The sequence below is a fragment of the Amblyomma mixtum genome, chromosome 6 (genome assembly GCF_055824585.1).
Source record: "Amblyomma mixtum isolate Tamu chromosome 6, ASM5582458v1, whole genome shotgun sequence".
NCBI classification, from domain to species: domain Eukaryota; kingdom Metazoa; phylum Arthropoda; class Arachnida; order Ixodida; family Ixodidae; genus Amblyomma; species Amblyomma mixtum.
Window position 1 is genome coordinate 158,690,628 of NC_143017.1, and position 26,945 is coordinate 158,717,572.

At 45.6% G+C, this 26,945-nt stretch overlaps 1 protein-coding gene across 2 annotated transcripts; it reads right to left on the reverse strand.

Annotated features, from left to right (window-relative positions):
* Window positions 1-26,945, reverse strand: LOC149340961 (uncharacterized). Of its 2 annotated transcripts, none has more exons than XM_089549901.1 (8): window positions 26,860-26,945; window positions 25,784-25,889; window positions 21,938-21,995; window positions 13,036-15,042; window positions 8,343-8,423; window positions 7,311-7,670; window positions 5,278-5,475; window positions 1-2,139 (listed from the first exon to the last, which is right to left on the reverse strand). In XM_089549901.1, exons 3-8 carry the CDS (start codon window positions 21,981-21,983, stop codon window positions 2,126-2,128), a joined length of 2,706 nt encoding a protein of 901 aa, XP_089406027.1. In that variant the 5' UTR covers window positions 21,984-21,995; window positions 25,784-25,889; window positions 26,860-26,945; the 3' UTR covers window positions 1-2,125. The 2 variants fall into 2 exon arrangements, with proteins under 2 accessions (XP_089406027.1, XP_089406028.1); XM_089549902.1 differs by lacking the exon at window positions 26,860-26,945 and adding an exon at window positions 26,550-26,849.

Sequence of the window (26,945 nt, forward strand, 5' to 3'; positions counted from 1 at the left end):
AGCAAAAAACGGCAGGGATGACGTCTTCGGGAGCACAAACGTGCGGCCGTTTCGGAGGCCCCAAGCAAAAGTAATGAGAAATGCCAAAAGATGGCGACAATCGCGCTTCTCGCCATTGTCAAGACAATCCAAGACAAGATGTACTCATGGGGAGCTCATTCGTTTTTTCTTTCTTTTTTGCTAAAACGTGGGCGGGTATGGCGTGAGTGTTGCCTTTTTCAATCACTTAGCGTTGCTTAAAAATTTCTCACAGGTACGGTGCATATCGCGATGGTCGCGCAAGCGGGTTTATTAAGCCTCACTAGCGTAACTGGGTAAACTGGGGTACGTCTTATACACTGGTGCGTCTTATATACGAACTTTTTCAATGACAGCTTGCATATATGGTGGGTGCGTCTTATACAAGGGTGCGTCTTATACACCAGAAAATACGGTATGCACCACGCCGGAATCCAAAACTACAGGACCATTTGCAGTCAGCCAAGTCGCACAAGAGTGCCGCACATGAGAAGACATTAGCTGCTTGCTGCGATGACAGCGAAGAAATAAGAAGGAGTCACATGGAAGCAGATGTGAATGTCTCTTTAGGGTTCCGCACAAAGCCGGCTTCAAATTTTCATGAACATGAGCTGTGCGTAAGAATCGGGTAATTACGATAACCTGAAGTGACAATAACACAAGCAAAATTAGTGGTCAGATGCAGAGTGCCAGGGGTTCCCAACCATGGTAAGTAGGTATAACATTACTATATTGTTCCTTAGTTGCCTTGCTTGTTTGAGCTCAGTCTTCTCATAATGCACACGGAATAGACCTGCGTGGCGTGTCAGACAAAATTTTCTGAAAGCTCCTAGGAAAATAATTATTAATTAGTGAGGGCAGCAAAACTGTCGGTATTGCAATACGAAGCTCTAAACTTTAACTCTGTTAATAGATCTGATCATGATGACATGAGACGAAATTTATTACGACTCAAGCTGTGCTTTTCTGGGCTTCAACTAAGAACAATGCCATCGAAGGGGAGTGGGGGGAGTACTTTCCCATTGGGATAAATCCAGAAGTCGTGAAACAATTAATACAACACTACCAGATCCACTGAGTCTGCACCACTTCCCACCATAGACTGGGCACCGACAGCAGCGGTTACTATTTAATAAACTTACTGTCAAGCTCATAGCAAATAAGGTAATGAGCTGTAACAATAAACACAAGCTTGCTACACCCTCATGTTAAAGGAGTACAGACACCAAATTTTGGTTACGTGTTTTATTCTTTGTAATGATGTCGCAATACATTAGTATAAATGGATAACTGCATGGTGTTCGCCTATGCCCACTAAATAATTTAGGATCGAATTTCTTCTCGCATACGGTTTCAGTTTCAACAGCTGCACAATGGCTGCGACATCAAATTTCAGTGTAGGTCAAGTCAGGCCTAGGAAAACTGCAATATAATGGCAACTTCTTCACTTGCTGCTAATCTGGCTCTTGAGACAGGATAGCTTAGGTGCTGCAGCGAATTAAGACAACAAAACAATTATGTTGCTGTTTTTCTACTCACAAAGACCGCCTCTACAGGTTTGTTGCATTAGAATATAACCATCAATATCATTTCAAGGCCCTTTTAAGCTTGTTGTCACAGTGATCACTTGACTGCTGAAACTGAAACCTCATGAGGAAAGAATAGCAATATTAAATTATTTACTGGTTGCAGGACAAGTTAAACGTTGTGATTTATGTATGCTACTGTCTTACACATCATTCAACACGCAACCAAAAATTTGGTGTCTATGCACGTTTAAAGAGAGAACATGTTTGTCATTTCACAGCATAGAAAACACACACAAGCACATGACCGTGATACACACAAAGTATATATGTAAGTGCATACATGACGCGACTGGTTAACAGCAGCAAAGAGCTAACGACAACATTTTCAACGCAGTACATATGTCCTAGAGATGACGACCACTCATGATAAATAATTAACCGGCAGTGTAGTGGGTCACAACAAGCGTCTCCGCAGTCTCTGTTATGTAAGCACCAGAGGAAGGCGTGCTGCCAGAAGAAGTCGAGCCACTGCTGACACACAGTGCAGAAAACACGGCGCCTAACTTTATCCCGTGCGGTCACGTCGACGGGCCTGCAACCAGAAAGTCAAACAAAAGACAATGCATCATCATCATCAGCCACTGCAGGGCAAAGGCCTCTCCCGTGTCTCTCCAATTAACCCTGTCCTTTGCCAGTTGCAGCCACCGTATCCCAGCAAACTTCTTAACCTCATCCGCCCACCTAACTTTCTGCCACCCCCTGCTACGTTTGCCTTCTCTCGGAATTCACTCCGTTACCCTTAAAGGGAAACTGCATAGGTTTTAGAAATCAACGAGCTTAAGAGGGTCGATTGAGTGACACTTGCAGGTAAAGCATGCGCAGTCTTTTTGGGCTAGCACTTGAAATAGTGAAGTAATCGGGGATTAAAATCCGGACGCTCTTTAAGCTTCTCCGCAGCGCAAAACGACAAGTGGGGGCTGCATGATGACGTCATCGAAGGTATCGGCACACTTCCAACGCACAAATGCCTGCTTTGAAGAAAAAAGGCAACATCACCGAAGGTGAACCCTGCTGAGAGTTGTTTGGCAGCGTCTAAAGCGTCAGGGCAGGGTGTGGCGGACGACAGCGGTAATTTGAAATCATACCTTCCGTGACGTCACGCTAAGTTTCCCTGCATGCCTGCGCTGCATTGAAGAGAAGCGCAAAATTCAATGGTCGATTACGTCACTATTTTAAATGCTAGTGTAAAAACACTTGGCATGCTTTACCTACAGCCTACATAGATTTGAATCTTTGAATATCGCGAAATTCTCAAAAAAGTGCTGCAGCTGCCCTTTAAGGACCACTGGTTATCTTGACTTCGCATCACATGCCCTGCCCAACCCCATTTCTTTTTCTTGATTTCGACTAGGATGTCATTAACCCACGTTTGTTTCCTCACCCACTCCGCCCGCTTCCGATCTCTTAATGTTACACCTATCGTTTTTCTTTCCATAGCTCGCTGCGTTTTCCTTAGCTTAAGCTTGGCTTAACTGATCACCCTAAACTCCAGAGCCAAAGGCCAAGCTCCAACCTCAAAAACTGCAATACTTCACTGCTGTGCAGTGTGTGGCACGCGATAAAAAAAATCCGTAGTCTCCCTCACTGTTGAGACTAAATATAAGTTTGAAATGCAATTCAGGAAAGGCGCAGAGCATTTTATGAGAGCTTATAGGCGGTAGAAGCCTCACACTGGTTATATGCCAGGGCCTTTACCCGCTTCGGTTCTTCGAGCTACGTAGCATGCATAGTCTCTCTCTGGATGCTCTCACAGTCTGGGCAGCTCCCACTGGAAGCTGCTTTTCTTAAATGCGCGGCATACTCGGTTTCCTTCACCGCTTTTGATGCTTCAGGTGCCACTGTGTTGAGCCACTTCTCTGCTTTTCGTGATGGGCAGTGGGCTCAGTGTTCCTCACTGCTTTCACTGTTCGATGCGCCATACCGCTCGATAACAACTGAGCATCACAAGTGCATAGTCTTGTTCCTGACAATTCTTTATCCAGGAAGCACCTTCAAAGTAAATTCTGGCTATGCAGTACGACGACAGTTTTCCTAAATGTGCAATTTGGCTTAAAAATGCAAACTGAATTAACATGCACAAATGTATGAACCATTGCAATTTTATTTCACAGGCTTGGCCTCTCAATTAAAAGCACTTGTTGTACAATTACCATCTACTTCAGTATGACACTGCTCACTGGAAAATGCTTGCAGTTTTTTTTTTTTTTACCTAATTTTTCTGCTTTTAAACTGTGCAGCGACTTTTTTCATGCTAGAAGACTTGCAAAAATAACCTGAACTGTGAATATAAGTGCCTTAGACAGTATTAGAAACAAGGACTTATCAAGAACAACGGCTGACAATTAGCCTTGAAAAGTCACATGATACACTACTACTAATCAAAGCCTTGGTTCCATTGTGCATGCCAATCACACCTAGCAAGGCTAGTTTCTCGCTTGTTTTTGACTGCCAGTTACAGCCCTGACAGATGGTCTGAATAGGCTAGGAAGGAAAAATACAAACTGCAAAATGCTTTTTTCCCCTCCTACTGAGTGCTAAAAATTAATTTTTTAAAATTTTTACAGCAGAGATTTTGGTTTTTACAGACTTGCACACTTTGCTGTGTAAATAAATCTGCATTGGTCTACTGAATAGAAAGTATACTCCGTTTCATACATAGCAGTCAATGCTGCCAAAGCTAGTACGCCTGTTCACACATGCAGGCCAAGTCTGCACCCAAAAAATAGTTCTCCATACAACCAAAGTGAACACAGGGATATTTCACTGCGACAAACATTAAGTGCCGTGAATCGCACCTCCAGGACTTCGCTTTACCTCTTGCCACATTTTTGTCCTGCGACTCATTGAGACTTCGAGTAGTACGAATGACATGTGGCAGTATGACACGCGACTGGCAGCGCAAATTGCTCTTACTCAATCCATGCCTAAAAAGTAGTTCACGCTCAGTGAAAATTGTGGCCAGAGGGCACGAACACTGAGTGCCTCACTGCTTCGACCATGAAATTCAAAGCTGCCACTTCATTTCATATTGCTCTATGTTTTTGTCCAACACTCAATGAGGTTTCAAGTAAAATGAATGATACGTGGCGCAGTAACATGGTTTTGTGGACACACTGCTTCTGCAGCATCCGCAGCGTTGCCTGCCATGTAGAAAACAAAGTGTAGCTAGAAGAAAGCATGTTAACATCACTCTTTCTTGTCCTTTGCTTCGTTGCACTATTTGCACAAGATGAAGCAATATCAACTCGCCCAACTACTGCTTTCAATAACCATCGCAAATTTCACCCACTCAGCTTAGATCTGCCCACCCGTTGATTCGTTAAACAGAGGTGTTTAATCACTGCAAGAATTCGTCTTTACCTGACATTTTTGCGGCAAGTGCCATGATGCTTGCTTTGAACGCATGTTAGACATAAACCCAATGCTTCTCGCTAGTTTGGTTTAGGTTTAGGTTTATGGGGTTTAACGTCCCAAAGCGACTGAGGCTATGAGAGACGTTGTAGTGGAGGGCTCTGGAAATTTCGACCACCTGGGGTTTTTTAACGTGCACTAGTGTCATACCCAAGCTAGGCTCAACAGCTATACTTGCCGGCCGTGACGTCCCCGCACAAACTGTAGTGCCATTTCATAGAAATTTAGCGAGCTCATCAAATGACTCTCCACCACTCACCTTGACATTTAGTACTAGGGGCAGTCTTGTTACCACGGCAGCTGATGACGACAGTTTTGAAGGAGACATCCGCACCCTCGTGCTTTGTAGAGAAGTGGTTCACCAGAGAAGTCTTGTTGAGGCAGCTGTAGGAACACCGGTTGCAGAACAGCTCGGACACCTGTGTGCACTGTGGTGGTTCCACTTCCAAAGAAGCCTCTGCAGGGTTAATAAACAAAGGCAATTACAGTTTGCAATCTATCACTGGCGGTGACAGTCCACTCAGCCCACAACTGTAAACATAAGTTCACGAATCATGAAGTCAGTCGACAAAAACCTTAACTTTAGTGGCTCAGTGGCTGTGGCATTCGGCTGCTAAACAAAGGTTCGCGAGATAAAATCCCAGCCGTCCTCCCTGCATTTCGGCAAGGTGAAACACAGAAGACATCCCTGTGCTATGCTATGTCAGAGTAGTACATTAAAGAATCCCAGTTGGTTGAAATTAATCTGGAGTCCTCCGCATTTCTCCTTCCTTCATCCCTCCCATCACAGTGCAGTGCAATCAAAGTGTCTATGAGAGCGAGACAGCTACTATGCCTTTCCTTTAATCATAACTAGAGGATGGACATTTTTATTTTTATTTTTTTAAATTCAGCAAACTTTTTTCAGTGTTTTTCTCGGCGAATAATATTTTAGACAAAAGAATGACTGACTTTTTTTCAGTGACTTAATGTGGCATTTCTGTCGGCGTGAACCGTTTATCAACCAGTACATAACGTGCAAACGGCAGTACTTGGAGCTCGGCTAGTAGAAGGAAATGTGATTGTCATTAAAAAAGTAGCCAAAGTTAAATAATAAGGTGGGCGGCAGAAAAAAACACAAGCGGAAGCCTGCTTCTAAGAACTAGGTTGAGATGTGGTTGTCGTGTTATTGTGCTGGGTTGAGTGAGCATATGTCTAGCAGATGCCACAGAGTCACCCCTTAAAAGCAACTGCTGCACAACGATGCAATCGCAATTAAGAGCAGCAGTCAGAGGCTCCACACATAGGTCTTGTACCTCACAAATAAACTGGCACCGCTGCCCCAATTTCCAATGGCCATTTCTGCAGAGAGCTTCAATGCCCTCTCCCTTTCTTGGTTTGGTTTGGTTTATGATGGTTTAATGTCTCAAAGCGGCTCAGGCTATAAGGGACACCGTAGTGAAGGGCTCCAGAAATTTCGGCCTCCTGGGTTCTTTAACGTGCACTGACATAGACATCACACGGTACATGGGCCTCCAGAATTTCGCCTCCAGGATCAAACCCATGTCTTTCGGGTCAGCAGTCAAGTGCCGTAACCACTGAGACACCGCACCAGCTCTCCCTTTTATTTTTACGTAACGACCTTGTGCATTATAGAAGTACATAATTTTGAAAATGCTTATTGTGCCATTTGACCTTTCTTTTTTTCCTCGAAATTACTTGAAGGAAATTACTATTTGCTTCGAAATCGTTTGAACAAAAAAAAAAACAACACTATTTGCACATCTCCAAGCAAAATTCGCCATCGAAATTGGTGCACTGAGCCTTCAAGCCATGTCCTACAACTTCCTGCATTACATCCCCTCTTCTTGTACGTCGTCAGAGAAATACAATCAATTTCCAGACTTCAAATTTTAGTTTCAATGCCGCCAAATCCGTTTTCTGCTGACATCAGACACTATGCATGCATTTCACCCACAGCTGTCAATGATATTCGAACTCTGGAACTCCGCCTCAGAGGCCAAGCACCCTAACCACTGAGCCACCACGGCGGGTTATTGCCGAAGTTTGTTTAGGTTCGCCTCCGTGTTCTCCTCTGTTCTAGCAACAAGGTCACCCACGATGCGCTGACAACAGGTGCTAAAAGCATTTCATGCTTAAAACAACCACCACAAGAGACTCAACAAGCGCACAAAGACAACAGTCCATTCTTTTTCTGGATGACCACATAATGCCAACATGCGAGTGGCACCAAGCTACTCGAAGCAGCAGCGATTTTTCTCCCAGCATTCTCACTCAGTGAACACAGCCCACCTGCATGGCAATCTTCGATCCTAGTCAGAACCACCATCGGTATGGGGCGCGACATCTTGCTCTCGAGTGAGTTCTCCGAGACCCAGATGTCCCACTGACCAATCTCCTCGTCAGTGGCACACTTTGGTGTCCAGTTGCCAGCTTCCAGCTTGTACAATGGCGTCGGGCCGTAGCTTTCAACTTCCGCTTGGCTGGCTGCAGAAGTTTCGACAGATGCGCTGCTGCTGCTGCTGTTCCTGCCACTCCTAGCTTCAGTGGCAGCTGCTGCCCTCCAGGAACCTTTTGGCCGACCCCATAGGCTGCGCCGAATCTTCTGGCCATTGGTTTGGCTCTTGCGAGGCACGTAATCTTCATCTATTTCTAACGGGAGGAAGAGGTACAAGTTAGGGACCACGCCATTACGAACTACATCTCAATTCGAATCCAACCCTTCAATGCAGATACCGCTACCTACAGGACACAGAATAAGACTGCCACATTATAGTTTTTTTTTTCTACTTCACCTCCAGTCATTGCAAGACTAGGAAGATATCACTTATATCACAGAAAGAAGATATCATGTCTATCATCCAATGGCTGCTGAAAGGTGTGGAGGGCTGGAACAGTTAACGAAATGCCTTTCTTTCTATGCAATGTACAGTCCCCGTCAAAAGTATATAGCCCAAGTGGTTTGCTTCTAAGCTCCATGGCAGGGCTCCCTAGCATGTCTAGCAGTCCAAAGCTTAGGAGTGTTGAGGACGCGATGCCATTCCTCTTTTGAGAGGTTACGGTCACTGAGGCTGCATAATGAGGCATTCAGCAGGCCTCACAAGTAAACCCCTTGGGCTGTATACTTTTGACGGGGGGGTGTACCTTCTTTTGGCAAAACACTGAGTGACAATACTATACTTTGATGAGCATTCCGAGTTACCAAGTGCATCAGGTACACCCATATCTATGACACTAGATGTGAAAATTGTGCACCTGATGCCAAAGCACTGCCAAAACATTCACAGCACAACAGGAAAAACAAGGGTTACTGTGGATACCCACCATACTTGGAGCTTGCCTTTTTCTTCTTCAAATGCCACAGCAAGCCTGGAGAAGTGGTTTGATTCTTCTTTGGAATAAAATCTGTATAGAGACAAGATGAGCTTGCATTTAACTGGTTGTCATTATAATATATGGTGCTCATATTTTGGAAGCTTTTGATGTCTGTAGAAAATGTAAAATGCAAGCATATATAATCGTGCTACAACTAAACCACAAAATCTGTGATAAGAAAACATGCTTCCCCATAACTTGGAGCAATGGATCTGGAGACTAGAAATATTGTCATTCACTGCATGGATTTAAGCCAAGAATGTCCAAATGTGCGACTTCAAAAGCCATGCAAACCACATCAACGGCACTGAGAAATGAAGCATACCGAAATTCCCTCTGATAAATACAAACAGCAGTAAACGACTATAAGCAAGCTTATTTTCAAGTTCTAGACATCCATATAGGTTCAAACTGCTGAAACTGTCCACAGTAACAGCATTACATTGACTGTCATTAAAAATCTTATTTTGGTGCCTAGTGACAATACTTTTCAATGTCCTGCACAGTCATGCTGTTCTGATATGATGCAACACATCACTGCACAGAGCAATAACGGTTTCCAGTCCTTTGCACAACATAAAAAAACAAGCCCTGCAGTTGCAAGTGCTACAAAAGAAATTCTAGATGTTCTCAGCCTTCACAAACAGTTTTGAATACTAGACATCACTGTGAGCACTCAAGATACCCAGAGTGAGTAAAATGAGACCTCATTCAGCAATGTTCTATCAAATGAGCAGTGCCAACCACTGGTGCTGTTTAATGCATAAAAAGCCTAACGCCATGTTGCCTAAGTCCCTTCCCTGACATGGTAAGTGAAAGATTTTTGTTTTTGTTTCATTGAGCCCGATAAGTTAGATAATTCAACGCAAAGTGTTCACATGAACACATGCCTCATGTCAACATCCCTCATGTATTCCCACACGCTAATTGTGCTAAATATAAGGCAAGCGACACATTTTCATATCCTGATTATGTCCTGGGAGACCCCAACAGCAGGTTACGAAAAATTCTATTTGCGAAATGCTGGGCGTGCTGCCACATTATCTCGTAGAAAGAAAGTGAAAACAAACTACCAAGCACATTCCGAGAAGAGTTAGAACCTTGTTCAGTCAGCATATATAGGAATGCTCTAGCATCCATTTACTGCTTTCATGCTGTCACGTTTGTGGCCAGGAGTCTGTAACTTGCATAAGCAAGCAGACAGAGGGCTTGTGCTGGCCAAGACATTGTGCATGGGAATAATCATGGGAGCTTGCTAAACTGCAGTTTCAGTACTTGAACCAGTTCAACACCTGAATATATTTCAAGATCTGAAGCAGCAACTGTTACCATCAAGGTTGCCACACTAACTCAGGTTTTGTGTAGACTTATTATTAGTTCCACCTCATTTACCAAGGAGACACTTCAGAACCTAAGAGTGGGACATACAGAGGACAACAAAATGTGCGTTGGTGTGGGAAGGAAGCTCTTTCCAGAAAATCAGCTTCGAACTACGTCAACCAAGGCACACCCAACCTCTCATTCCTCCACCTGATGCTGGCTGATGCAGCATGCTAGAGCCACTTCCGTTTTCTCTTTTTTGGGCCAATAAAGAGATTTAAACTAAGTGCAAGCACAATAGATATTGCAGGTCATTCAGATATGCCTGAACAAAATGACTTTGTTGGAAACAACTATCTCAAGACCCTGAGCAGACCAACATTGTACTGGCCACACAGTCAGGGCAGTTGAGGACATTTTACAAAGGAACCATCAGGACTTGAGGCTCTCATGAGAACAAGAGAAACGGAACATTTATTTAACTTAAGCAACCCATGACTCTGAAGTGAGCCTTTCCTCGTAGTGCCTGCAAGCTATGTCACTTTCATCCAATTGTTATCCTTATGTTCACAGTTATTTTTCTCCACATAGCCTTTGCTTCTACCCTCTCCTTGATCAGAATGCTAAGTTACCCCAGACGATCATGACTTGCATCATGTTGACCTCTAGCTTTTTCTCTCATTAAACTCCCTTCCCCTCTTTCATTGATGCCGCCTATAAATATTTCACGCTAAAAACAATATACGAAGCATGAAAACAATGTCCTCGTATAAGGCCAATGATCATAACAAAAGAAGTTTATTCGTCTTGACCCTGCACAATAGTACTCTGCATGAACGAGTGCTACCATGCTTTTCCTCTTCGCTTGTCTTTTATACGAAGAACCCTGCTAGCAGCTGCAAGTGTAATAAAACAGCACGCAAGTTCCCTAATTTTAACTTCTCCTCTCACGCTCATACTTCGTTATTATGTACCCTGAATTACTTCAGGCAACTAACCGAACACCTAGACATTATGGCAATTCTACAACCAACAAAACGACCAGAGTGCTTGCTTTGTTGCCCTTGCTGTAGACATCGTCTCCTTAGGCCACCATAAATGCGCAAGAGGACTGCCTCCGTTGCAAAACAAATTTCAGCTCTAAGAAATTTTGTTTCTCGAGGCTACTATGCTTATATAGTAGAAGACTGAAATGTGCACCAACAAGAACATGATGCAGGCAACTGTCGAGAGTTAGTTTGGGACTTGCTGCCTTATCCTTACCCCTCATGCTGTACTCCCTCACTCACTTCTGCCCTCCCTCACCTTCATTGGCTCTCCTGCACTGATCCTTTCTTACTGTCACCTCACTGCGTGAGGCTGAGATTCTTGTTGTATGCATGGACACCCTCACAACTCACCCTCATGATAGTGCCCATGCATACAAGCAATATATGGTCACAACTCGCAGCTGTGCAATTTCCACGGGTGTAAATTTAGATGACTATAGTGCACTACTGGTTAAACCCACTGGTTAAACCAGTATAGGAGTATGTTTCCAATTCTTTTTTATTGAATTTTCGCAACATACGTAACTACATTAACACAGAGACACCTGCAGTAGCCGCCAACAGCTGCCGTCCCCTGTATTAACAACAACAACACAACAGTCCTTAGGAACCCTTGAAATGGCATTAGTCTGATCCAACAGAGCTGTTTGAGCGCGCAAAGCTCTGCTCTAACGTTCCTTCCTCTCAAGAAATGCTTTTAACATCCTACATCAGTGTGCATATGCATGACTCAAATATACCCACAACTTTCCTGAAGTCATACTCCAGGTGGTTAGGACTGTTCTCTGCCCAATGGACATCACGTCATGCTGCTGCATGAGCACGATCTACTCCTGGACGCCAGGAGACAAGTATCTTTCCACATTTATTGCCATGCTCACTTTTTTCCTATGATCTCAGTCATTTGCAAAACCGTGTGAACAGCACGTGATACAACTCAACCCTCCAGTTTGTGGCCTCATCTACGAATGGGGCAGACAGAAAAATGCAAGCCCATTTTGCTTTAAGTCTACTGCAAACTTGGATGAAATGAAGCTCACGGCTACAGCAAAAATATTATAGGAGCTCTAATAAAGTTCCAGTTGCAGTAAAGGACACTGCTTCATGAATATCCTCCAGCAAATTTTTTTTTATGCGCTTTTGTAGAATCTGATTTATCTGCCGTAAAAATCTGAATTGAAGTGTCTTTGTGCCTTTCTCTCCGCTCTCTTTTTTGCACACTGAAAGGTCAGTGCTCCTCAGCCGGCCTCACCGCCGGGGGCGGAGCTTCATGACCCACCGGGGCTATGCCGTTTACTGGCCACGGCCATGTTAGCTGCCTGACGTCCGAAAGAATCTAACCAATAACCATCTCTGAACCATCTGACCATATCTGAGTGAGCAACAGAGGAGGGTGTAAGCATAAAAAAGTCACCGGAACTAGCTTGCAAGCTTTTGCGCGTGATGGTGGGTTCTCTGCTGCGTGCAGAAGCGAATTATTTCGCTCAGGTGTTCACGACAACGCAATGCAGTGATCAAGCGAGTTGATGTGTTCTCCATGCAAGGCGTTTGAGAGCCCCTTTAAGGGTACAGAGGGAACTGTAAGCAATTAAGTTGCATTTGTATTCGTTAACAATTAACACCGCTTAAGCCAGTGCACAAATCATAGGTGGATGTGTGTGCAACGCTGCACCCTGATCAGCCGAGAGTTTCGATGTGTAAAAGTTTTTCATGAATTGCAGGCTCTACAAAGCGCACTTAAACCTGGCCTCCGATTCCCACACACAACTCATGCTCTGAGTCAGTGCATTTGAAACAAGAAAAATAATTTCGGTGTCCCTTCAGGTTTTGCACAGACTGTACTGCAAGCACCAGAAACTCAATTTCAAAGAACAACATCAGCCAATTTTTCATATGCTTTTATGAGAAGGCCAATACAATAACACAAATCTGCCAATGCAGACGATAAAGTGACTTCTTTTACTTTCGCTAACAAGGTTATCATGGTCATCACCACAGTGGCCTGACAACATGTATCGCAGTACTCAGACAACAGCACCCTATTCAATGGATAGGACATTTAGGATTTGTGTTATAATAAAAAAGAATTCGTGTCAAGAGTGGACTCTAGCCAACTTTCAAATGCCCGCAAGAATTCCCTCAGCCCTTTCTCACGCAATTTTGATTTCTGAAGACACAGAAGGCGAAGCCTCACAGAGTGCACCAGGCACAATGTTATGACAATCAGTAGTTTGTAATAGAACAAAGAAATAATCACCGTTTACACGACTCACCCTCATCGTCATAGCGCGAGATGACCAGAGATGCCCTTGGCCTGTTCTCGCGGCTGCGAAGGTTGCGGTAAACCTCGCAGGCATAGGTGAGTTTGCCCTCCCGAAGGTGACCCTTCTTGAACAGGTACCGGTACATGCCCTGCACGCGGTGCAGCGGCACATAGTGGTTCTTGAGATACTCTGACATCACTTTGTCCTTGAGCACAGCGAGCGCACGGGCTGACTTTCCCTTGCGCAGCTTCCTCAGCTGCTCGCCTGCACTCGGTAGTAGGTTCAGAGCGGTGAAGAACAGTGCCTTGGACTCTTCCGAGTCCTTGGAAGCACTTTGTCTGCATGGAGACAGCTGCCATGCCGGACTAGAGGCACTACTGTTGGCACCCTTTTTTATAATCAAGATGAGGGGACTCTTGTTAGCACTGCATTCCCTGGCACTTCTTTGACTGTAGTTGGGAGTCACTGGCGACGATGATGACGAAGATGACGACGATTTTCCCTCCACAACTTCTGCTGCCACTGTGGGCTTGATGGTGTCCGCTGAAAGGCCAGTGGTTTCTAGTTCTTCATATTCTGGCACCACAATAGGGTATGCAATGTCCGGGCTGTCCGCTGTCAGTCGGTTTGCCCAGCAGAGCTCTTGGCCAGGACTCCCATTCAATTCCTCCAGCTGCGAAAAAGTCTTCTCCACCTCGGCTTCATCCGAGATGTCTATCCACTCTGACAGCCCTTTGTAGGCAATGTCGTCCATCGACAAGGGCTCCAGTATGCTGAGGCCAAAGTATTTTGCCAGGTAGTTGAGGTCACCAATGAGCAGGTCATCCAGGTTGATGAAGTCTACCTTCAGCCCTGATGGCACCTGGAGGCAGCCTGCCTCAAGTGGAAGAGGCTCTTCATTTGCAGCAGGAGGTGTGGGCACCCTGGTCTCATTAGGTGTGCTCACTGCTGGAGCAGCCTGCTTGGCTAACGCAGCCATTTCGGCGGCTTCAGTCAGGTCAACAAAGAACATTCTAGATTTCCTGTTCTCGTCCTCATCCATGCGTTGTGTGACAGTCATGGGAATGCTTCTCTGAATTGATACCGGGACAACCCGATTTGGCTCTGGATGGGACTGTCGCCCAGAAGCAGCAGCAGCGGCATCGGCATTAGTTGGCCGCACCAGTTTCTGGGCAACACTGACAGCCATGTTCTGGATGGCTGCCTTTGAAAGCTGCGTGTCTTTGGCTAATTCGTCAGCAGTGACAGGCTTAGAAGACAGGGCAGGCCGCACCTGTGGGTGGACTACAGCCATGTTCTTGAGACCTGTGATCACATCGCTTGAAGTGGCGGGTGCATTGACTTCTGTATACTTCATTCTTGCAGTCACATCCTGAGCAGGAACTACTGTGGTGCTCGGAAGCGACCTACCCCCATTGGCTAAGAAGGACATGCTGTGCACGGGCTTGGGTAGTATTTTCCTTGGCACATTCGGTGTGCCTGCGACTGGTGATGATGGCATCCTCTTTTGTATGATAGCTCCAGGGAAGCTGTGGTTGACACTGCGAGCTGCCCGCGACTGTTCTGTCAGCACTGAGCTATAAGCTACTCTAGGCTGATCTGTCTGCACTCTGCTGTTAGGTGTAGTCACGATGGGGCTGAGAGAGCGCACCGTCACTGTCCCACCTGAAGTTTTCAGAATATGCACTTTCTCGCTAGTGGCCACCCCTGCGCCTTTCGCTTCGTTACTTCTCTGAGTTAGGTGCTGGGCAAGTAGGCTTCGCTCGGGAAGAAATGGCTGAGCCTTGGCAGGTGCTGCCGCTGCTGTGGCCACCGAAGATTTGTTCAGCTGACGTCGAAGCAATGAGCTCTCGTAAGGACCAGCATGTTGCTGCAGCAGGTTTCGTGCACTTGATGTCCCATCCAATGTGACTGTCACATGTCTGCTCCGGCTCATCTGAGTCGGGACGGGGGTGCAGGAAAGAGTTGTGCCAGGTGGTAGCAGGCGCTGCTCAGTGCGGCCTGGAACTTGCCTCGCTGCACGGAGAACAATGCGTACAGTAAGCACGGGCATTCTGAAGAGCTAACTCATATACATGCTATGTTAGTATCGCTAGTATGAAAATGCTTCTGTTCTCAACAATGTGTGATGCCCAACAAGCAGCCAGCTTACCGTAATTATTCGAATCTAGGCCGATAGTTTTTAAAAAAAAACGAGATGTAGAACTCTTATGTCGGCTTAGATTCGAGGATTTCGTTTCAGGGTTTCGTATTCGTAAAATACGAATAAATGTAGCACGCAGGTGGCGCCCCCACAAAACGCCAACGAAAGACAGCACTGTAGCCGTTGCTACCCGTAGCCGTTGCTATCCGTAGCCGATACTGATCAAAGCACACATGAGCACTGGCTGCCATTTTGGCCTTGTTCTGTTCTCGTGCGGTGGCGTGAGCACATTCGCAGCAGTGAAGTTTTCGTGCGTGGTTTTTATCACCAACACCATGGCACCAAACAGGCGGTGCCATTATAGTGCCGCCTTCAAGCGGAAAGTTATACTCGCTGCAGAGCAGTCGTCAAATCTTCCAGCCGGGCGGGACTTCGGCGGCTGATCCCGGGCTGGCGTTGCATATGTCTCCTCGCCCAAACGCCAGCCCGGGATCAGCCTGAGCGGGTTCCTGGCAATAAATGTCGTTTGCGTGCTGTACCTCTTGTTCGCAGTTGTTTTTTCGGCCGGCCTACAATCGAGGTAAGTTTTTTTTTTTTTTCTGTGGCCTTCAACTTTCGGGTCTCGGCTTAGAATCGTGGCCAGCCTAGATTCGAGTAAATACGGTATATAAAGGTAGAACATGGATATTAGGGTCTTTTTTCGTTTAATTATCCAGTAATGCAGTAATCTCAGTACTATTACAATTTGTGCTCTATGTCAGCCAAAAAAACAAAAAAAAGTTTAACATGAGAGCTTCTGTCTTGCACTACTGTGAGATGAACAGCACTGAGTGCTCAGAGTTGCACAAAGCTAGATTTGTGTTTCCTTTTCATCACCTTTCACAGGCTAAGAAACAGAAGAAATAGCAGTTTGCACACACCAATGTTGAATGGCATTCTATCAAGACAAAACTATAAGGCAAATACAAACACTGACATCTAGATGCTCAAAGTAAGCATACGCACCTTCTAACCTCTAGCTGCAGTGGAAGAAATTTAGAAAAAGTATACTTGCACACTATGCAATTACCATGAAAGTGAACACAACAAATGGCACTGATGCTGCAACATGGAGCATCAGTGCTAGTCAGAACATTGTTTTATAAGACAGTGATAACTTATTAGCATCCACCCAACTACGGCCATAAGGCTAAGCCGTACAACTGTCACAGAAATTTCACAGCTCAAGAAAAATTCGTTCTGGCCTTCAACTACAGTTTCTGTGAAAGCTGCATAGCTCTCAACCATAGCCATGCGGCTGCGCTTGAGTATATGCTACACTCCGAAACAATATCTTCCACTAATGGAGTACAAGTTATGGAGCTTAAACATGCCCTCTCTTCCTATGCAGAGGAATATACTCCCCGCTTGCAGATGATAGTTTTCTTAAAACATGGCAAATTTCCAACATTCATTATTTGCCATGGTTTGCTTTTTCATTGTAATTATCAATGTGCTACTGGATTATGTATTCTTTCTCTTTTTGCTGTACTATACTAATTGTATTAACTTCTCCTGCTTGGGAATGGTATGCCTGCAGTATTTCTTAGAAATAACAAAAAATAAAAATAAGGCGTATTTCTAACACACCTGGAAAATTTTAAAATTGAAAGTCATGTTTCTTGATTACAATGAATTTGCTAGGCACATCTAGTTACAAGAATCCTCAATAGACGCTGCCATCTACGCCAGCAAAAGAGTGAAGCTACAGTCATGGACAAAATTTTGCAGGATACGGATCTGCGGGAAAAAATTCACTGCGCCACAGTCAGGCAGAGCAGGCCAATGAAACACCCAGACGCAGGACGAGATATCCATCTTGCTGGCTAGCGAGGCAATGCAGAGATAAAATTTTTCTGTGAATCTGCATCCCACACAAAAACTTTTGTCTATAGCTGTACCATGGGGAAAGCAAGGCACCAGGTGGCCTTGCACGCTTTCATGCAGCCTAACTATCTGACGGAACAACACGGTTGTGGATCCTGTAGCCTTCCTTTCACTACCAAGAACAGCTGTCGCCGAGCATAATACTAATTACTACTTTATTTAACATCAACTCTACATTGGGCGTTATCACCAAACACTCGACCAATTGTTCTGTTTCTACAACTTATCACAGCCTCAATAAACGGAACGGCACTATCGCAGCACCAATGTGACCCTAAGGGCGTAAAATGAGCAATGTTTTGTGCAATCTGAGCCTTGATTGGGGGGGGGGGGGGGGGTTAACTATTGTCTTATTGTAACAATTCACACAGTCCCCTGCAGCGCTGAGAGGTAGCAAAAGTCCTTTCACCCACCACAGGGGGACTCCTACCATGTCGCGGGCAGTGCAAGACCCTCCCAGGAAAGGCACACACCAGAAAGAGATTTTCAAATTCCCCACTTTCTCCGGGTGTCTCCCTATCTATTCAGTCCGACATTTCCACTGCACCGATATATTTCACTCTAGTCAAAATGGTGGCTGTATTACAGTGCCTGTCATTTATTCATCACTTATATTCAATTTCTACATTTATCCAGTTAACACGCATTGAAGATGTCTTTGGCACCAAAGCCATTTGGCAACAGTGGAGAGTCACATCCTAGAAAGTTGCCACAATGCGCTACCTCTAAAGATTAGATGTGGTATGCGGGGCTTAACATTCTGAAGCTGCACCTGAGCTATGAGATAAGCCATAGTTTTCCAGTACGGCATAGCTTGGGCACGACAGCTTTAACATCACACCCACTCAGTGGCAAGATCTAAGGGCTAGGCAATAAAAAGCCGAGTACGTGCACATGATACCTCAGAGAAGCGGATCAAAACAGCTCATTATTCTAACCTAGAACACTATTCTCACTACCTGCCAAAGCCATGCATCCTGTCTAAAAATGCCGAATTATACAGACATTTAATTACAAGCAGAACAAGCACTGAACCTGCATTGAAAATAGGAAGTGAAGGCTTTAGCACATCCACCAACCGAGCTCACACAGCTTATCTGGAACAATGACACACTGTGAACTCTCAACTCATGAATACGTTCTAAACCGTTAACACAAGAGAAAAAGACATACACCCACTGCACAATGGCCCAATTTCAGTAGCTGATCGTCATGAACAGCGTGCCTGGCATCTGGTCACCTATGCCCTGCGGCCTCTCTCTCTCCCTGCACCATTTGCTTTTTTGTAACCTGAAGAAGCGAGCTGAGCACCGCTTTCTATCTTTGCCTTTCAACTTGATGAGAATGAAGTACAGTGGAGCCGGCTTACAACAGCTGCAGTTACAACAAACGATCGCAGGAGTCGAAAAAGCATGTGCTGAAGAGCGCTGCCTTGTGCTCGTGGAAAGTGCTGTAAGCTTCACGCTACCAGCTTTCTGTGCACGAGCATGAACAGCTGCAACCGGAGGTAGGCTTTGTCATTGGGAAGACTCGCACGGCACAGTTCTTTAGAAGCTACACTTGCCATGACATGGCAAAAAATATAAATATATAAGGAAGGTCCTTGTGCTTGACAACCGTACAGAGCATCATGTCCTGCCTTCCATTACTGCGGTGACTATGGTTTTCTGCCTCCGAGCCCGACGAGCAAGACCAGCTACTCGGCATGGCATAATTCACGTACTATCGGGGACAAAAGTGGTATACTCCACGCGGCGGGAGCCGGAGCAACGGAAAACTGCGTTGCAACGCCATCTACAGGCACCATCTCGGACCCAGATAGCCAATCTATGACCTTTATTATCAGCAGGCATGTTGCTTGGCTCGTTTCAATGTTTCAAAAATGCGCTGCTTCCACGACAAGTTAGCCACGCACGCGTGGGCATTTGATCGCATCATGACGGTGCGAGCGCCGGCTCTCAAGCCATATCTCGAACGCGCGTTGAAAAAAAGAAAACACAAAATGAAAAGACGGCCACCAGATTACTACGGCTGCAACGCCGCTCGGCATTTTGGCGAGCAAAAGCACGAAACATTAAAACGAGCCAAGCTACATGCCTGCTGATAATAAAGGTCACAGATTGGCTGTCTGGGTCCGAGGTGCCGCCTGCAGATGGCGTTGAAATGCAGTTTTCCATTGCTCTGACTCCAGTCGCGTGGAGTATGCCACTTTTGTCCCCGATAGTACATACCAGGGGCGTAGCCGGGGGGAGGGGGGGGGGGGGGGGGGGGGGGCTTATGGGGCTTCAGCCCCCCCCCCCCCCCCCCCCTAAGTTTTTTTGAACTGTCACACACCGCTGACCAAAACAACCACCGGCACCAGAAGTCATTCTGGATTTCATCACCTTCAAAGTCTTTTTCAGACTAGAAAAAACATTTTGGCGCGAACACTGCTAACTCGGGTTGGATTTCGTGACAACGCCCATGCACCTGGAGTAACGTAACGCAATTTCAAGGGCCTATCTATGGCAAGTGGGCTCGCCGCGGCATCTCGCACCGGCCGCAAAGTCTACGGAGCCACGCATCTCAATTCCGAAATTTAATGGGTATAAAGTTCCCACAAACTTTTGGCGCGAAAGCTGCACTGAGGTTTCAAAAGTCGTGCTTTAGATTTTCAAATCGGGAACTTCAATTAATTTATTATTCTTATATTTTGCATATTTTGCAGAACCCCTCGTTTATACATGTGCTCGCTGTTGCGGCTAAAATTTCGGTGCAATTACTCTCAATACATGACCAATGACAGCTGCTGCTGCGCAGTACACTAGAATAAAAGACAGCGCCTCTAAGATTTTTTCCCTGGCCGTTGCATATGTACAAAAATGTAAAGGTTCTTGAACAACAAAGATTCATTAAAATATTTGTCCATTACTTGCTCATTTTACGGCCTTTACGCTTCTCATATGGGCTGCATGCACTGCTTTGCTGGTTTTGGACTTATATAGTTCTAAACTTCGTGTGATATTTTCTTTACTTATTAAATACGCAAAACATGGAAGCATTCCTAACAGTTATGTCTGCCACAATTTTTAACACATACGAATACATTCTTTTATCTTAAAAATTAAATATTTCACTTGTCTCAACACATCACCAGCGCATACTGATAGCAATTGATTGACCAGGTGCCACAACGTTCCAGTTCAAATTTCTCTGCCCCCTGCCATGGAATGATGAGGTAAAGTGGATGGAACTGATCAAGGAGTGCATCAAGAATTATTCCGTGAGGCAGCGTTAAGGGACACAGAAACGACGAAGGACAGAGACGAACGCCACATTATTGGATGCATGTGGATTTGTGGCAATGCCAAAGGTAGGAAGCTTCCCGATACCATAGTGCAGGCAATCCACACGTAAGCGCAGATTTCTCCTATAGCGAACAGAGACAACCCAACTGAAAAAAAATTTCACCACTAGACAGTATTTAAACCACCGCCGGCAAAAACAGAACAGCTAGTTTTCGCAGTGCCTCTGAAAATTCGGTCACTGCCGTAGCCTCTTGCGCTGAGTGCATGTGCAGGAATTATTCCTATTCAAACATTTGTTCTCCTCCAGTCACTAGGTGCACTGAAGCAGCCGAAACCGAAACTAACCGAAGTTTCCTACCCCTGGTAACACATCGTCAATGCGCAGCTGATGTGACCCGATGTCGCCAGGAATGACTTAAAGGTGCACTGAAGAGGAATCTGAACTCGTCTTTTTGCTGCGGGCACTCGATCTACACGTTCCGAGCATTCTTAGAAACTTCGATTTATTACCTTGTGTAGCTGATTTTCCTAATTAAATCTAATTAACGTCCGGCTCCCGCCTTTCTTTTTTAATTCTCCCTCGTACGGTGGGCGGAGTCGACCAACGCGTGGAGTGCCTTTTAGCCAGTCCTGCGGCGGCTTGCCGCTCTGCCATCGGCGGAGTAATACGTAGTAGTCCGTAGAAGCAAACAGACCGCGCGCATTTTTATTTCTGCGGGCTTATTTTGTAGCTATATTATCTGCGAATTAAACTATTTATTCACGGAAACCTAAGAAACAAAATAAAGCGAAAGCAAAGCCTCCACGGAGCTGGCTGCAAGGCACTCCACGCGTTGGTTGACCACGCCCACCGTACGAGGGAGAATTAAAAAAAAAAGGCGGGAGCCGGACGTTAATTCGATTTAATTAGGAAAATCAGCCACACACGGCAATAAATCGAAGTTTCTAAGAATGCTCAAAACGTGTAAATCAAGTTCCCGCGGCAAAAAGACGAGTTCAGATTCCTCTTCAGTGCACTTTAATTAGTGTGGATGATGACGCCGAAATAGGAAAGCCATACACTGACAAAAATAATAGCATGCGAAATGCGAGGACTCTCGCACTGCCAGGAATCATGAGGACGATGACGAGGAGGCCAGCCTACTACCTGCTACCATGAGCACTTTCATCGCGATTGGTTATATTGCATCCCTAAAGCAGCTTGTTGGTAGCAAGCATATCGGTGAGGAGCGTGCGACTACGTTGGAGACTTGGAAAGCACCATCTGTTGTTGGAATCAACAACAGCTACACAACAGTTTCTAGACAGACACAAGCATTCATGAGCTCCTCTAGGGCTGCATCAAGCAAAATGATATGGACCATGGAAATACAACCCGATCCACAGGCGTCATCATATGATACACGAGTATGAAACTGTTTATGATGCTTGTTTATGTTATTTGCATTAGCAAACATTAGGTTTGCTCAGCATGAATTCAGCATTGTCACTAACAGACTTCAAAGCTACACTTGGCAACAGCATGTAGCAAAAAAAAAAAAGAAAAAGGTCTCACCAACTGCACTGGCAAAGGTTGGCTTTCCGAGCAAATCTCGATTCATCTTGCTCTTTGCCTGCAATCCAAAGATGAAAAAATACAAGCAAGTGAGCCACAACAGAGCCAAAGTGGAATGAGCTGGCAGAAAACAGTAAAAAAGCAAGAAAGAAAACTACTGTGTGTTTACATGTAACATGGATGGCATTTCCTCCACATTGTCACGCATCAATAACAGAAGAAAGGCGTTAACCTGGAATGACTTTCAATGTATAGAGGGAGCGAGAAATCGCTCTGTGGTGTTATAAGGCATTCATCATCACCATTTGTAGCAGCCAGCAGACATTCACTGAAGCACAAAGACCTCCCTCGCTGACCTTCACACAGCCCTATCCTACAAAAGCCACGGCCATGCCATCCCAGTGAATTTCCAAACTTCACCTAACCAACATCAACATCATCCTAACTATGCCCACTGCAGGGCAAAGACCTCTCCCATGTCTCTCCATTAACCCTGCCCAGTGCCAGCAGCGGCCACCATAACCCCTCAAACTACTAAATCTCATCCGCCCACCAAACTTTCTGCCACCCCATGCCACGCTTGCTTTCTCTTGGAATCCACTCCGTTACCCTAAGGACCAGCAGCTATCTTGCAAAGGCAAGATAACTGCTTGGTAACTGCACGATATACCAAATAGCCCAAATTTCTGCCTTACCACAATTTTATTTCACGCATCTGCACGTTGTTTTTATCTGTACTAGAAGCAGAAAATTTAAAGGGACACTGAGGAGAGCACTATTAATATTTTTTTTATAGTAAAATCCGATAGTTCGGCATGTCATGGCTTTGTTGCCACTTGGCCGGCAGCGAAAGATGCATTTATTTCTAAGAAATTTGGATTCGAAGTTGAAAAAGTTTTTCCCGCCGCTCTGATTCAAACTTGGGATTCGTCTGTGACGACAGAGGACTAAGAGACGTGAAACATGACGTGCACATGACGTAACGCAGACTCCGTGATTTCTGGCTGCCAGCAGTGCGGCCTAGCAGCAGCCGAAAAGAAAGCTACCGCCGGCCGCACGTTGAAGGCATCTATCGGCTATTGCGGCCGTCGCTACAGTCGCTTCGATTACGTTTGCACTGGCGTTTTGCCAGCGTTACGATGGATCTCGTTCTCGAAGTCGTCAACGAAGTTCTCGCAAATAGACACCTTTAGCATACCGTGTACCTTGTTACCGCTAGCGGAATACCGGGAGCCCGCCTACCGCCGGAAAACAGGCGCTGATTTGTCCCGATGCTTCAGGAGCGCGCGTAGCAGCCGGGCACGTGGCGCCATCTGGCGACGTCAAGGAGATTTGCGCATGCATTGGCTGCGCCTCAGTGATGCATGGTTTCTCGGTTCATGGTGTTGCTAGAACCATTCGTTCTAGCAACACTGTTTTGTTCTATGATCTCATCACGCTTGTACTTGCGAGTTTGGCCTGTGGCGGCGATACCTGTATTTTGGTTCTTGCTCTTTTCTACGTTACAAGAGCTTTGTTGTCAGTATGAGTGGCGTTTTTGTAATCAGGAGCTGGTATTCTGTCGATACAAGCCAACTTCAATTTCTCCTCAGTGTCCCTTTAATAGAAACCTCCAGTAGGCTACACTTTTGTTGAAGAAAATGCACTGTCATTTCTAGCTTTTTTTCGTTCCTTACAGCTCAGTGAGGACATGAGCAGCCCACAGGTTCAGTGGGTGCTGACAACACAAGGACAATCTTCTTAAAGGGACACTGAGGAGAAATTGAAGTTGGCTTGTATCGACAGAATACCAGCTCCTGATTGCAAAAACGCCACTCATACTGACAACAAAGCTCTTGTAACGTAGAAAAGAGCAAGAACCAAAATACAGGTATCGCCGCCACAGGCCAAACTCGCAAGTACAAGCGTGATGACGTCATAGGACAAAACAGTGTTGCTAGAACCAATGGTCCTAGCAACACTAGGGCACGAGAAGCCACGAATCACTGAGGCGCAGCCAATGTATGCGCAAATCTCCTTGACATCGCCAGATGGCGCCACGTACCCGGCAGCTACGCGCGCCTGCAGCATCGAGACCAATAAGCGCCTGCTCACCGGCGGTAGGCGGGCGCCAGGTATTCCGCTAACGGTAACAAGGTACACGGTATGCTAAAGCTGTCTATTTGCGAGAACTTCATTGACGACTTCGAGAACGGGATCCATCGTAACGCTGGCAAAATGCCGGTGCAAACGTAAACGAAGCGACGGTAGCGACGGCCGCAATAGCCGATAGATGCCTTCAACGTGCGGCCGGCGGTAGCTTTCTTTTCGGCTGCTGCTAGGCCGCACTGCTGGCCGCCAGAAATCACGGAGTCTGCGTTACGTCATGTACACGTCATGTTTCATGTCACTTAGTCCTGTGTCGTCATAAGAGAATCCCAAGTTTGAATCAGAGCGGCGGGAAAAACTTGAAATTTCAACTTTGAATCCAAATTTCTTAAAAGTAAATGCATCTTTCGCTGCCGGCCAAGTGGCAACAAAGCCATGAAACGCCGAACTACCGGATTTTGCTTTAAAAAAAATATCAATAGAGCTCTTCTCACTGTCCCTTTAACTGAGTTTCTGTTCACTTCTTTTTAAAAATTCTTGCTTGTTAATGCTGAGTAGCTCTTTGTGAAATATATGAGCACGAAAAGCCATATCAGCTTTTGACAGCTTAGGCTAGCGAAAGCAGATGCTTGGGTCGTGGTTGAAGTTGCACAATTCAGCATGCATTCTAATTACTTCTGAACTTGTCCTTTTCCATGAACAAGAGCCATTAGTATGTTTGCTCTCTATTTATTGATGACTCCCTTTCACAATTGGCAGAGCGAAAATGAGGCATTGCGCAGAGCCACATTACTACCTCTGCAACTTCCGAAAGCTTGTACACCTACAGAAAAATGCAAGCACTAAAGAGCCTGCCGCTTGCGTTTTATAAAAATTAAGTGCCGGTGAAATATTCCTGACCTGCTGGGGTGGCTCAGTGGTTTGGGCGCTAAGCTACTGAGCTGGAGTACCCATGTTCGAATCCGACCGCAGCGGCCGCGTTTCAATGGAGGCGAAACACAAAAAGGTGCCCATGGCTAACATCCCTCGGCGGTCGAGACTATTCCAGAGCCCTCCACTATGGCAGCTTTTTTTCTTTCACTTCCTCCTTTATGTCCCAGTTTGGGTGCCCACGGATATACCCAAGACAGTTACTGTGCCATTTCCTTCCCTCAAAACCAATTTTTTCAAATATTCCTAAACTGCAAATTCAATCCAGTCCACGAAACCCTCATCTCATGAAAAATAAGTTAACTTACAGCATGCTTCCTTGACACCTTGATCATGTAATGCCTGCATTACTGCTGATGCTTCAATTGAAGCAAATGGTTTTTGTAATTTATGAGCGCTATTTGCAGGGCTTTCTATGTTTACTATATCATCACAGCAACCTAACTTTTACATGGAATGCTCCAGTCTGTCATGTCGGTCGGCAACAGCTCTACAACACCTGTATTTGCGGCAGCGCTTGACACTGCAAAAACCAATTTAAAAACTTAAACAGTGAGAGCAAAGTTAAACACGCATCATCCAACACAACAGAAACTTCTGTCATGGCACATCAGTAGCTTTACTGGGCCTTAGTCACGTCTTTACCCTTTTTCCTAAACAAGAAGTTAATGACGTCGAAGCAAGTGACATTTTCGTAAACACACCTTTTAACTGCAATGATCACTATTGAAAAATGGGTGGAGGGGGGAGGGGGACGAAACTGTACAGCTTTTGTGCGAGCAACAGTTTACATGAAATTTCGAGAATGTAGGATGCTGTATTTGTTACCTTTTATTCTTTTCCGGCAGTACGAACCATGGTCTTCATTATGTCACCTTCCTGGACCTTTCATGCTTGGCGCGGCCCTCGGCCACCGTCAAGACAGGCACACAAGCTGGGGACAAGGAGACAACGCACGATTGACATGATAGCGCATAATTACATTCCTGTCTATACCACATTACGTAGTTAGCATCTGAAAACGTGCGCAGAAATCACCTTGATGCCTTGCAGACTCTCCGGTTGGGCCAGGTTTTACTGCATAAATTATCGGCACCACGCATTTTGCGGACGCAGCTAGTTGTTTTTCTGAAGTTACCGTGAAAAAAACCCGTCCCCACGAAATGGCCAATGCACTTCAATTTGTCTTTGGCACGTTTACAGCACGGCAAAATGCCAAGGTCCCGTTAGTGCGCACTACACAAACACCTACGCAACATCTCTCATAGTTTTACAGACATAGCAATCAAAAGTGCTCCACTGTGTAGTCGAGACCTTCGAGCTGGAGCACTGCTCGTTCCCGCCAGTCAGACGCCAGAAGTCTTGCCCGGAAAATCCTTGCGATGCGGTTCAAGGCTCCCACAAAAAGAGTGGGACATACGTCACTGCTACGGCAGCATCCGACGATGCCTCATTTTTTAACAGCGTCACTCAGTTTTTGCAAGAGCAGTAACATGCGATTTCGTTAGCGGATAACTTAGTGAATAATCACAAAGTAAGCGAATATTTCTGGGAAGGCAGGCATGACATCTCTTACGATTATCATGAAACTCACCACGGTCACTTGTCTTCTTTTGTTCAAGCAGCGTTGCGGATAGCGGCATCCAAAGGCAACGCGTTTCACAGTTACTACCCGTAGCTGACAGAGTTAGCTAAGGGCTACTTCACGAGGCTATCCAATATTGACGGCATTACATCAATATAGGGCAACGACCACCACACACACAAGGAAAGGCCTAATAGGCCGCAGGAAAGCAGCAAGTCGGCAAACAAAGTTGAGGAACCGACCTAATGTGCCTAGTGGTTTCGTTAATCATAACCAACTTCACCATCGACATACACAAGAGTCAGAACAATCAACTTACATGCCAAACAAGGTCACTACCGATCGTAGGCTACCTTGGTCGGTGCCGCTGGTACTCGCTAAATTGCGCTTTCACTTCTCATGTCA

Coding starts and splice junctions, on each gene's coding strand:
- LOC149340961 (XM_089549901.1), bottom strand. CDS start 21,983: ATGAATCGAGATTTGCTCGGAAAGCCAACCTTTGCCAGTGCAGTTG. Junction 15,043..21,937: donor AACCTTTGCCAGTGCAGTTG/GTGAGACCTTTT, acceptor TTCTCCGTGCAG/CGAGGCAAGTTCCAGGCCGC. Junction 5,476..7,310: donor GATCGAAGATTGCCATGCAG/GTGGGCTGTGTT, acceptor TTAACCCTGCAG/AGGCTTCTTTGGAAGTGGAA.